This window comes from Sarcophilus harrisii, chromosome 5 (assembly GCF_902635505.1).
Source record: "Sarcophilus harrisii chromosome 5, mSarHar1.11, whole genome shotgun sequence".
Classification (NCBI taxonomy): domain Eukaryota; kingdom Metazoa; phylum Chordata; class Mammalia; order Dasyuromorphia; family Dasyuridae; genus Sarcophilus; species Sarcophilus harrisii.
In genome coordinates, this window is record NC_045430.1 from 164,670,375 (window position 1) to 164,684,589 (window position 14,215).

The 14,215-nt window shown below is 31.1% G+C and overlaps 1 protein-coding gene across 6 annotated transcripts in view; it reads right to left on the reverse strand.

Annotated features, from left to right (window-relative positions):
* LOC100920658 (ankyrin repeat domain-containing protein 26) overlaps positions 1 to 14,215 on the reverse strand; it is a 93,085-nt gene that overhangs the window by 28,846 nt on the left and 50,024 nt on the right. For all 6 annotated transcript variants that reach the window (XM_031938879.1, XM_031938880.1, XM_031938881.1 and 3 more), the window contains 6 exons: positions 12,443 to 12,476; positions 11,734 to 11,872; positions 8,364 to 8,577; positions 5,175 to 5,358; positions 3,279 to 3,422; positions 521 to 1,456 (listed from right to left, as the gene is read on the reverse strand). In XM_031938879.1, the coding sequence (XP_031794739.1) occupies positions 521 to 1,456; positions 3,279 to 3,422; positions 5,175 to 5,358; positions 8,364 to 8,577; positions 11,734 to 11,872; positions 12,443 to 12,476 (1,651 nt within the window). The remainder of the gene's footprint in view (positions 1 to 520; positions 1,457 to 3,278; positions 3,423 to 5,174; positions 5,359 to 8,363; positions 8,578 to 11,733; positions 11,873 to 12,442; positions 12,477 to 14,215) is intronic.

A 14,215-nucleotide genomic window follows, 5' to 3' on the forward strand; every position in this document is an offset into this window, starting at 1 on the left:
ATATTTCAATTCAGATGTCTAATTGGAATTGTTACATTACTCCTAGAATAATTTTTCAGGATTTATTTTGAGTTTTACCATATCAAATATTTATTTCATTGCAGCATTAAATGGAATATCAGGCATATTATTAGAATGGTAAGTTTATCAATATTTACTTAGAAGTAATGTAACTCTAGCTGCATTTATTAACCAACACTCTGCTCTTAACATTTTATAGGATAGCTATATTATATATATATATATGTGTGTGTGTATATATATATATATATATATATATATATATATATATATATATGAAATAACTGAGTCATCTTATCTAAAAGATGGATATCAGGTTAATTTTTATCATGTTATTGCTTCTTCATTCTCCTTTCCTATGTCAGAAGTTTTATAATTAATAATACCTAATATATCATCTACCTGCTTAAAATTCAAATTCATAATTTATGTTGGTCAAAATAACTTTGAAATTCATTTCAAAAAGTTAAATACTTATCAAATGATATTAAAGACCTACCTCTCTTTCTGCTTTCTCATTTTCATATTTACACATTTGCTCTCTTAAGTGGTTACATTCATTGATTAACTCTTTATTTCTCTCTTCTACCAAAAGAACTTGTTTTTCAGTATCAGCACGGAGTTTGTTGAAGAGATCACTAAACTGTACCTGGACATCATTTACTACTTTTTCTTTAATGACACCTTTGTTTTGGGCATCTTCAAGTTGTTGTCGAAGCAACATATTTTCACTCTGGATTTGGGCTAATCTTTCTTGGATGGATTCTTGTTTGATAATATATCTGTCCAGCTTTTCCTTATCCATTTGATTTTTATTTTCAAGTTCCTTTGCTTTATTTTGGGTCTGGTTTAATTCTCTCTGTGTGCTTTCTAAAATTAGTGTCTTTTCTCTGAGTGAATCACATACTTGATACAGCTCATTTTCTAATCTATTAGCTTTACTTTCAGCTTTAGAAAGCTCTTGAGAAAGGACACCATTGTTATCTCTTAGTTTGTCCTGTAAATGAAGCCACTCATCTCGTTCTCGCTGAAAGATATTTTCAAGGTCTAGTTTTGATGTCTGACTTCGTTCATGATCAAGAATAGCAGAATTTAGACGGGAACGGTATGATTCAACTTCTGTCTCTAGTTTGTCTCTATTTTGTTTTTCATTATCCAGTTTAGAGCTCAGCATTGTATTCTCAGTTGTCAGAACATTTACTTGTCCGCTATACTGGAATATTGTTTCTCTTAATGCTTCTTCCTTCAGTTTTAATTCTTTTTGAAGCTCATCATTCTTTTCTTTTAAAACTTCATTTTCTTCAGTATATCGATCTTCTTTTTCCTGATCTTTAATTTTTATTGTGTCTAGTTCTAGTTTGAGTTTCGCAACTTCATCCAATAGGGATTGATTTTCATGTAGCAGACATTTTTCTTTTTCATGACTATCAGGAACCTAAACACAAAAAACAGAAAAAAATATTGCTCCTCAAAAAAATTATATATTTTGATTTTTTCTTAGTAATTATAAATAAACTCCAATAGGCCAGGAAGCATACTTTTGTAAGGAAAAAGTAAATTGAGGGAATTTTACCTATTTCACATTTCTGTCAGATTCAATTTTCCCAAAGAACAGACATTAAAAGTGCAACATCAATCAGAAGATATATACTTAAGATATATTCAGTCTTCAAGATAAATAGGCATTTCAGTTTATAATTGCAGAGTACATTTTACAAACGCTGTATTTTTAGGCACTCAAATTGGTCTGATTTTTAGGATATTTTATTTTATTTTCTATATCCATTTTAGTTTTTCATAGGGTTATGACAAAAACAAGAAGATGTACTATATCATACAAGACTTTTAAAGTTTGCCAAGTACTTTCAACACTATCTCATTTAAGCCTTGTGAGAAATACTCATATTATTATACCCATTTTACAGATAAAGATATCAGGTAGGAGAAGTTATTAAACAACCTGATTATTGTCACACAGCTAGTAAATATTAAAAGAGTATTTGAATTCAGGCCTCTTCATACTCCAAATATATAGGATTCTTTTATAATAGCTAATTCCCTCTTAGGAGTTGAAGATATAAAATTGTCCTACATTTAGAGTTACTGTCCAAGTACAAGTATCTTAATTGCAGAACAATGAAGAAATAACAATCCTCAAATATCTTAGTATACATTTCGAGAATAACTTGTTCTCTCACACATCTGTAGCATTATCATAGAATCACTAATTCAAAATCTTTAGAGATTATCTAGTCCAAACTTCTCATGTTACAGATGGGAAAAGTGAGGCCCAGTGTGTGATCAGTAGATGATAATATAACCATAACCATCACATTTTAAAGAAATAATAAAAAGAATTATTAAGACCAAAGTAGAAAATTTTGATGTTGTACTCCCATCATGGTCAAAGTGGTCCAGGAACATTTGGCCTCTTTCAGGATAAGTAAAAAATGCTATATCCAAAAGCTTGGAAACCCTATTCTTTGAGATCTTTTCAATGAAACCAGGAGGGAAGTATGAATAAGCAGCTGAGTTAAATGAAACACTCCAGTATTCAGGTACCAAATGATTACTAAGAAAAAAAGTCTGATAATTTACTTCACACCATTGTTAAAAATAAATGAAAAAGACTAAATCTGGCATTTTATGAACTGGTGCTTTCATTATGTTGAGCAATGATGAATGTGAATGAATGAATGAACCCTTGTAATGTATACATCTTTATTTGAGAAATCCAAGTGAAACTTACTTTGATTGTAAATATTTTAATGTATTTTTTTTCATGAAACATAAGACAATAATGTGAAATAGACCAAATTATTATCATGTTTGGTAACCCTCACTTTCTGCCCAGGAAAGGATAGACAGAAGGAATTACTTAATTAAAGAAAAAAATTTGTTTGTGTTTTAGGTGTCATTTCCTACATGGCTGCATTCTTTTTTCCCCTTAGGGGTTAGTTAAACTGATGAGCTGTCCCCTTCCTATGGCCAGAAAGGGCAGGGGCACTACTGAAAAGCAGGAATCTTTTCAATGGGAGTACTCTTGGTTCTCTGGAGGGAACATGCAATTCAAGGAAAAGAATCAACAAAGCAAACCTAACAACCTGTGCTGATTTTGGTCATCATTTATGTATCACTGCTTGTTTGTTGCAGACATATGTATATCACTGAGGATGACAAATATATCCAAAAATGACTTACCACAACCCTGACTTTTTAAATATGCACATAGATTTGAAAATGACCAAAGTAAATACCTCAGAACTCTGAATCATTTTGGAAGCAGCTGCTTCAATTTCCTTTTGCTTCCATAGATAATTATTCAGAATTCCGTCTTGCAAAACTCTGGCGCTCTGCTCTCGAGAAAGTTGTCTTTGAGCATCATTTCGCTCTTCTTCAACCTGGAAACAACAATTTCGTAACAGTTTTAATTACATTTTTTCTTCAAAAGTCAGTAAAAAAATTCATTTTTAAGAGAATTTAGAATCTGAAAAGTAGACTACTGAAAATAAAAGGAGGGGCAGCTGGTTGGTGTAGTAGATAGAGCAGCAACCCTTAAGTCAGGAGGACCAGAGTTCAAATGTAGCCTCAGCCTCAGCTACTTAACCCTTCCTGGCTATGTGACCCTGGGCAAGTCAATTGCCTGAGCAAAAAAAAAAAAAAAAGGAAACAAAAAGGATAGAATATTAAGAGTTGTAAATAAACCTCATTGTACCTCAGTTTTAGTAGACTTTACTCAGCCTCAACTTGAAGTCTTTGCAGGTGGAAGAATACCATATTTCAAGACAACTTATTCTATTTATGGATGGTTCCATTTGTTGGCAAATTCTTGCTGACAATAACTTTAAAAATGTACATTTTTGCAACTACTATCCATTGCTCTTAATTCTGTCTCTGAGCCTGAAACAAAGCAAACTTAAGTCTGTTTTCCACATGACTGTCCTTTAGAAATGTGAAAACAGTTACCATGGGCCTCCAATCTCTAGTTCCTTTAAAAGATCCTCATATTTTCTAGACTTCTTTTCTCATCTTATTTGCCATCTTGCTTACTGCCATTCTGTGGTGGCAGTAATTCTGTGGTGGCCGCAAATGAACAAATCAAAATGCTAGCGAATCATATTTCCTACAACTCATACTTGTGAAACTATTTCTTTTTACATAAGGATAAAGCTTTACATTCATTTTAATTGAATTTCATCTTATTAGTAGGTTCAATCCAGTTTCTGACCTATTCAAACTTTGCCATTCTTCCATTTTTAAGGCTTAGATAATTTTAATTATATTATATATATGTAAATGCATATAATTATATAAAGTATTTCATTATATATATAATTAGGTAAGATAAATTTAATTATATAATTATATATAAATAAATATTTATAGTTATGTAATTATATATAATTAATAATATATTAGTTATAAATATATAATTACATGCATAATTAATATATATTAGTTATAAATATATAATTATATATATAACTAATAACACATATTAGTTATATATAATTTTAATTATATATAATTATATTTTAAAGGTGCTAGAGAACAAAAAACTGTTCTGAAAGACTGAAGAATGTAGTACTTATATGTGGAATATATGGAACAGAGAAAGGGATTGAACTTGCAATTTTCTTGACCTAGAGATTTCTCAGATAAGGAAATTCCTTCTATTAATGTAGGTGTTCATGTCTCCACTGGAACTTAAGTGAGTTGCTTAGAGCAGAGGTGTCAAATTGATTCTCCCCAGTATTGAGTTTTGTGGGCAGCTTTTGGGAAGTTGGACACCTGGCTTGGGGTCAAGTGAAACAACTTGTCTCAGGTCACCCAATTAAGATGGATCAGTAGCAACACTTCTATACACTATACCATTCTGATTCTCTACTGTGAGATAGACTCTAAAAGGTACTTACCTTTATCATGGGTATTTAAGCTGAAATTTTACATTAAAATGCTAAAATGTTTTTACATTTTTCTTTATATATTTATGAATAATTGCATCTGATTTCCTTATATTACATATAAATACCATGACCCTTTTTTAAGATTGAAAAGATTTTATTGTACTGACTTCCCCATACCCAGGAAACCCACATATAAATATTTAACAAAGAAAAGATGGAAATAGTGACTTTTAAATTCCAACTTACCTGTTTAAAATTACTTTTTACTGTTCTCAGTTCTAAGTCCAGAGTTCTAAGGGTGAATTCAAGTTGTTGTTTTAGCTCCACTTCTTTACTATATTGTTCTTCTTTTCTTCTTAGTTGTTCCCTAGTTTTTTCAAATAGCATTTCTGTACTCAATTGCTTTTCTTTCTCTTGTTTTAGTGTAAACCTAGATTAAAATTCTTTGTTTTAAAATCACAGGTCAGTTGAAATAAGGATTACAATCCCATTTAAGTATATTTATCTGGAAGTCTAAAGGAAATTATAAATTTGGGAGGAATTGGATTTTTGTAGGAAATTCATTATCAGGAAACCCCTTCTATTTTTTTCTATTTTCTATTTGAAACCCAACATTTGTCTAAAAATCTGTCTACTGTCTGTTTTTGCCATTGAGCTTAGGATTTGAAGATATTATTTCAGACTACATCCTAAATGGAGGTGCCTGAACCACTTAAGAGTTAGCAACCCTGTGTATACCATTCATACTTAAGAATTAATACTCAATTCTTTGAAGTGACAATCACAATTTGAAGTGATTTCTAGGAAAAAGTAAGGAGATCAAATTTTATTACTGACATTATTTTCTTCTTATTGGCTTATTATTTTCAGTACTTCATAATCCTCCAGGATGAGGAATTAAGGCAATATTGTCATATTATTATCATAAAATTCAATATTGATTGAGAAAATAAAATAATAAAAAAGAATTAAGAGTGTTAACTTTAAATGATGTTCGATTAAAAGCATACAGAATGGTTCTGTTATTGCAAATATATAGGATAGATTACGTATTGGCAGAGAAATCATTCCCAAAGACTCCATTAAGAAAGTCAAGAGAGATTCTGAATGCTGTTTATGAGCTATTTTTGTATATATTAGACCTCCCAAAAAGTCAATCACTATTAGAAAACAAGCATTTATTAAGTGCTTCCTCTATGCCAAGTATTGTGCTAAACAATGGGTATATAAACAAAGACAAAAACAACGGATTCTGTCCTTACGGTGCTTACTTTATAAATGGGAAAAGCAACATGTAAATAAATAGGTACATGCAAGTTACAGACAATATCTGGGAGATAATATTGGAAAAAAAAAAAAAGCACCAGTAGATAAGGGAACTGAATATTGAAGAGCAGGTGAATTTCAGAGAAACCTAGAAAGTTACATGAACTGATGGAAAGTTAAGGGAGTAGAGCCCAAAGAACATTGTACTCAGTAACAGGAACATTATGTAATGATCATCTATCGATAACTTAACTCTTTCATCAATATAATGATCTAAGACAATCCCAAAGGTCTCATAATGGAAAATGCTATCCACATGCAAAGAAAGATCTGATGGATACTGAATAGGTTGAATTATGCTATTTTCATTTTATTTTTTCATGTTTTTTTTTCCCTTTTGGTTTTTTCTTCTCTCACAACATGACTGAATTTACGTGATTTTACATATACAACCTATATCAAATTGCTTGTTTTTTTCAGGGAGGAGGGATGGAAAGGAAAGAAGAGAAAAAATCTGTAACTCAAAATATTTTTAAAATGGATGCACAAAATAATTTTTATATATAATTGGAAATGTTAAGAGGTAGGTCAGTGTGACTGGATTGTAGAGTCAGGGGGAAAGGAGGAAAATATGAGAAAACTGGAAAGGCAGGAAGAAACCAGGTAATAAGGCCTTCTGAATGCCCAAAATAGGAGCATTTGATCTTGGAAGCAATACAGTCACTACTGCTTAATGAAAAGAAAGAAAGACATAGTAAGATCTATGCTTTAGGAAAATCTCTTTTTGGAAGTGAGCAAAGAATAGATGGTATCATGGAAGGTCTTGAATCAGAAAGAAAATGGATGCCTAGTGCAATAATATAAAAGAAGTAATGAAGAACTGAATTAAAGTGGTGACTATGTGAGGAGATAGAAATGGACATCTATGAGAAATGCTACAAAGATAGAAAATTTGTCACCAGATTGAATATGAAGCCTAAAAAGGAGGAGTTAAGGAAGTACATCTGGGTGAATAAGAGAAAGGTGGTGTCACTGATAGTAATAGACACATTCATAAGAGGAGGGCCTAAGAAGAAAGATAATGTTAAGTTCAAGATGTATATAGAATGTCCAGTTTGAGATGTAAAAAAAAATTAGTGATGTATGGATGTTCTCAAGAGAGAAACTAGGACTGAATATACAGAACAGGAAACCATTTCTTCATAGGAATATTATGTGAATTCATGAGAAATAGATGAGCTTAAAAAGAGGTAAAACACCTTAATAAATTGTAAACTCCATTAAAGCTGAGGTCAAGTCATATTCATCTCATGTCTCCCCTAGAGTTTCATAAAGCATTTTGCATATATAGCTGGGAGATAGTAAATTTGTCGAGGAATTTGAATAAGTGGGTGTTTACTGTATATGAGAAATAGAAATTATATTTCTAACCTTATTATACATTGCTCCCTTTCTTGTATTCTATAGTCCAGTCAAACTGATCTTTTTTTCTACACAGGACAATACAGACTCTATTTCCTAAGGACTCACCTTAGTCCTGGTTGTCTTCTATGACTGGATGTACTCCTACTCTTCTTCTAATCTCCCCATGTCTTAGAATTTCTTGTTTCTTTTAAAACTCTGCTTAGGTACCTCCTTCTACATAAAGGCTTCCTCAATCCTTCCACCAGCTGCTAGTACTATCCCCTGAAAACAACACCCCTGTTTCCCGTTTCAAATTTCTGTGACTTAATTGTATTTACATGTTGTATTCTTGTATTGAATGTAAACTCCCTGATGGCATTTCATTTTTGTTTTTATAGCTCCAGTGCCTAGCACAGTACTTGGCACATAGAAGGGACTTGATAAATGTTTGCTGATTAAAGACAACTATCTGCCCTTCAAAAAGTAATATCATGTAGTAATAGTTGAACTCAATGGAAATTATTCCAAACAGGAAGATAGATAATACTTCATTAAAGTAGGATTCCTTAGAATATTATTTTAAAGATTTGAATTCAGGTCCTCCTTACTTCAGGGCTGGTGCTCTATACACTGTGCCATCTAGCTGCCCCAAGTATTATTTTAAAGATGTGTCATTTTTTTCTTTCCTACTTAAATCTTCTGTCATATTGCTTCAATGTTAGAGAAAAGCTTTCAAGTCTTTATTTAAAGTTAGGAGTTCCATACCTGAGTCTATAGAGTTCTCTATCCCATTCTACTTTTTGATGCTCTAACTGGGATTTCATTTTTCTTGTTTCTGATAATTCTTCCTGTAGTCCAGTAATCTTATTTTCCAAACTCTTAACTTTCCTTTTGAGTTGTGTACATCGTGCTTTTTTAAGTTCTACTGATCGTTCATATTTAAGAACTGCATCCTGAATTTTCAGAAGGTGAATAGAATCTGTATAGAAAAAACACAAATAAATAAAAATATTTTATAAAATCTTCAGCACAGCAGCAGTATACTTAGAATTCAGATTCTTTGGCACTGATAAAATAGTATCCATATATGAATCATAAGGTTATGCCAAAAATATTATTTTGCCTCTACATTTAAATTGAATTTGAAAATATCCTACTTTCCTGTGAGAAGTGTGAACAATTAAAAAGAATCTCTAAGTTACACATTATTTTATTAAAAAAAAAAAACTAATTGAAACCTCAGAATTCTTCACAATAATAAAAAAAATGTGAAAAGTAAACATTCTGATGTGTACTGAAAGTGGGACAAGTAAGATCAATAAAATAATTTATATATTTAATATCTATATATTACAAATATGCTGAATTATTTTGTAAGTATAATAAACATTTTACCCCAAATAGTTACATGTAACACTGTTTGTTTTGTAGCAGCCCTTTTTGTAGTGTCAAGGAACTTGAAACTGAATAGATACTCATCAAGTGGGGAATGGCTGAATAAGTTATGGTATATTAATGTAATGTAATATTATTGTTCTATAAGAAATGAACAGAATGCTGATTTCAGAAAGACCTGAAGAAACGTACATGAACTAATGCTAAGTAAGTTGAGTAGAACCAAGAAAACATTTACAGTAACAAGATTATGTGATGATCAATTCTGATGGATTTTGCTCTGTTCAACAATGAGGTGATTCGGGTCAATTCCAATAGATTTGTGTTGGAGAAAACCATCTGCATCCAGAGAGAGGACTATGGGGACTGAATGTAGTTTACAACATAGTATTTTCACCTTTGGTTGTTTGCCTGCTTGTGTTTTTCTTCCTCATTTCCCCACTCCTTTGGATCTGATTTTTTTTTTTTTTTTTGTGCAGCACGACAGATGTGGAAATATGTTTAGAAGAATTATGCCTATGATTAACCTATATTGGCTGTTTAGGGGGCAGAGCAGTTGAAGGGGAGAGGAAAATTTGGAATGCAGGGTTAGGAAAGGATGAATGTTGAAAACTATCTTTGCCTGTATTTTGAAAAATAAAAAGCTATTATTATTAAAACACTGCTTATTTTTTAGAGACATAATATAAATCAGGTGCAAGATCATACAATAAAATTCTTTTTCATTTATTCACTGGCCAGATTTTTGGTAACTTTAAACAAAATATACTAGAAGAAAAAGAAAAAGACAATCTTCCAAGCCTTAAGAAAAATAGATGGCATAAAACCCATGTACTTTATTCTACAGAGATAAATTTAGACTTAATCCAGAGTTAGAAATGTGTATTTTACAACAATGCACTGTTGGTGGAGTTGTGAAACAACCATTCTGGAGAGCAATTTAGAACTAAGCCCAAAGGGCTATAAAACTGCATATCCTTTGATCCAGCAGTGTCTTACAAACATGAACTGGTGCTAAGTGAAGTATGCAGAACCAGAATACTGTACACAAAGATGGACTTAGCTCTTTTCAACAATGAGGTGATTCATGCAATTTCAACAGATTTGTATGGAAAGTACCATCCACAACCAGAGAGAGAACTATGAAGACTGAATGTAGATTGAAGAATTGTATTTTCATTTTTTTTGTTGTTATTGCTTGTTTATTTTTTTCTTCTTATTCCCTTTTGATTTTTTTTTTTTTGCACAGCATAATGAATGTGAAAATATGTTTAGAAGAATTGCACATATTTATCCTATATGGGATTGCCATATAGGATATGGCATATATGGGGGGGGGGGGGAAGGAAGAGATGGGAGGAAAGGGAAAAAAATGTGGAACACAAAAATTTGCAAGGGTGAATGTTGAAAACTATCTTTGCATTTTTTTTTTGAAAAAATGAAATACTATTAAAAGTAGAAAAAATTATAAAGTTACAGACAGACTTGATTATCTGGTTTCCCTTGTCAACATTTAATTCTTCATATTTTTCAGCATTTAGCAGAACTGAAGCAGCAAGGATATGGGGGAAAACAGGACTTTTAGAGGTAGACACAGTAACTGTAGTGGGTGGTGAAGTTGACAGTAAGGGAAATCATAACATCAAAGTTTCAAAGCAAAAGAAGAAACTGAGTCACAGAGAAGTTAAAGGATTTGTTCAGATTAGTCAGTAGCTATATTAGGCAGAATTTGAAAATAGGTATTAAGATATCATGTTCAGTACACTATCTTATGAGCCATGCTGACAGAAAAATTATAAAAATTAGAAAATGTGTGAGATTGGTGACATTTTTGGCCACTCGGTGAAAGATTTTAAGATTTTGGCTATTCTTTCCATGGAAGAGAGCACTTTATGCAACAAATCATGTTGCTTCAACAATGCTCTTCTATTAACCAACCAAGTAAAATTCATACACTTTATCCTAGTACTCAATATGAACAACTCGCATGAAGTACTAATATAGCACATATAGGCTTACAAAATACTTTCTCCATAACAATCCTTTGAAATAAAGTATTTTATAGAAAACAAAACTCTAAATGATTAAATGATTTTTCTATACACACAAAGCTAGATCTATAATTTTGTAATACTCTATCTTTCCATATTTACTTCTTATTGATATATATTTTCCAGTAAAACTGGATTTTCACTATCATTTTCCTTCCTCTTTGCTCACAATTCCCATGTTTGAAATGTTCATTTCATTTCCCCTATAATTCCATGACCTATTGAATTCAAAGCCATCTTTTAAAACTTAACTCAAATACTATCTTCATAAATAGATTTTTTTTTATTCTTGATAGCTAATGTTCTTTGCCACTTTATCTCATATAGCGATATGACTAAATTCTTCAAAAATGTATGTATTTTTTAATATTAGAGTTACCTAAATATGCTCTATCCCCCTAGTAGATTACACACTCAATAAGGAAAAAGGTTGTCTCATTTAAAATTTGTGTATTTGGCACACTAAGTATTTAATATCTTTTTGAATTGAAACAAATAGGTCAACTTTGAGAATGTCTGTGGCTGAAAAATTCATCACTTTGAAGCCAACATCATAATCCTTTTCAGCCATAGATTAGACTCCAATGTCAGAGCCTACAAGAATTAAAGTCACTTCTATTCTGCTACACACATTTTTGGATTCTATTTAATACTAATATTCTGTTAGCAAAATTTAAAAATATTCTTACCTTTGCAATCAACACTAAGCTGTTCGATCAATAACATAATATTCTTATAGTTTGAGGGAGGCAAATCATAATCCTCTGTAGCTGTGTCAGATGACTGAGTGAGATCATCAAGATCATCTGCATCCACCTGTACTTTGTCCTATAAAATAAATAAAAGTACTATAAAATAACAAAAACTTAAAAATAACAATATTGGCTAACATTTACATAGTACTTTAAGGTTTTTTTACAACAATTTGTATACATTATCTCATGGCATCTTCACAACAATTTCATAAGATAAGCACCACTCGTAATTATTGAAACACGTTATTAGAGAAATTAGGTGAGTTATCCAAAATCATAAAGCTATTTAAAAGCTCAAAGATGGATTCACACTTAGGGTCTTCTTCATTCTATTCATTAGGCCACTTACTATCTAAAAGCTGAATTATTTAGCAACTTTATGAAAATGATCACAAATCATCACAATATTTCTTATAAATAGTAAATGGTCTTCATTTTATTTATGGGGGGAAATGAAGAAAATCAGGCAACATAATTAGCTTTCCGATAGTCATATTTCACATTTTACTAGGAGACTATTTCTAAAAGTATCAATTTTGAGGTTAAATAGTCCTATACTTTATAATGCAGAAAAGAGGTCCTATTTTATTCATTGAATATTATATTATTTTCTAATTTATAATTCTAGCATTTTTTACAGTACCTTATTCTTTTCATTCAATGTTTTCTTTGCAGGCCTAAAAGACAAATAATTCTTTTTAGTGTGAATATAATAGAGAAGATACACATAAAGTTTCTTATCATTTTAGCTATTTGGTTTAATATATACTCATTTGAAAATCAAGCTTTTTCATGTTTCTAGTAAACCACATAAGTTATAGTATACAACGGTATTTAATCTCATAACCATAATTCTTTTCTTTGCTCATTAAAGTTTTTAAAGAAACAAAGAAATTTAAATAACATCTGAATTTCTTCCATTAATAGAAAGAATATATTTTAAAAATAAACATGAGCCAAAAAAATCTTAACTTGTAATAGAATAACAATAATTTGCATCCTAAATTCCTTGTTATTAAGATTTTAAAATAACAAGAATTTTGACAGAATACTGTAACAATTGTTAGTATGAACTGAGCCACCAATAAATATTAAATTATATCCATTATGTTTCATTGTATTCTAAGTTTTAGAAAATATTATACATAATAACCAACATAATCATAATTTTTAAAATTCAATTTATATGCATGTATGTTCTATTTACCATATTGCAAACTCCTAAATCACATACTATCTTATTCACCTTTCTATCTTTCCCAGGGCCTGGCATAACTTCATATTGCATGCAATTAATGATTTTTTAAATAATTTTATCACTACATTGGATGGACTCCTTGTGGAAGATATAGGAAAGGATGTACATTATCTCTGACAAGATGAGAAACCATGATATTCTCCTCTGGAGAAAGTACTCATGATGATAAGACTATACACAAATTCTCAAATTTAAATGCGATTAAATAAAATAACAAAATTCAGAGACAGAAATTCTATGAAAGAATGATCGGCTCTTTCTAGGTATTTAGAAAATAATGAGATATTTTAGCTTCAGTGACCTAATAACGTATAAACTGGAGGGAGAAAAATCAGGCAGAAGTAAGTAAATTTTGACGAATTATAAGTGAAGAAAATGGGTTCTATCAGTTCCCAGGGGCTTAAGCAACCATTCTGTTAAAAACAATTAAAAGTTAAACAGACTTTAACTAATATATATACATTATATAACTTAAAAGTTAGTATATCTACTGCCACATAATTTTAGAAATATGATCTGTTTCAATGAAGACTTATAACAATAGCAATCATTAGCAGAATATCATACTGAAAGCAAGAGAAATATATTTATTGAATGAATAATAGTTTGTTTCTATAGCACTTTACAAAGAACTTTCTTTACAACAATCCTGCTGATAACCCAAAGATTATCATTCTTATTTTACAAATGTGTGATATGTCCTATATTCCACTGCTAATGATGGCCTTGTGGTACAGTGGAAAGTGAGCTGAATCTGGAGAGCAAACCCTGGCTCTTCCTCTTTTCACTTGTGTGACTGTAGGTAAACCACAAAGCCCTACAGCGTCTTCCAGTTTTCAGTCTATACTAGGACAGGAGGAGAGTGGAAACTTCAGCCTTCATCTTCTGATTCTAGGGTTGGTATTACTAGTGCTTAGGTTTGTATAGTGAAAACCCCATTCCTATGAACTAATGTCGATCCTGCTGTATTGTGTCACCACAATGAGAAAATTAGAGTGCATTATCACTATGACCGGTTAGTCACGTTGGAGAAAATGAGAATTTCAACTGTCAAATAGTGGGAAGTAGTGTGGCATATATATAAAGGAGGAGTCTGGGCCTCCTTGTTTTACCATAATAGCTAGCTTTCTTGGCATTTGGAATTCAGTTGCCTGAAGA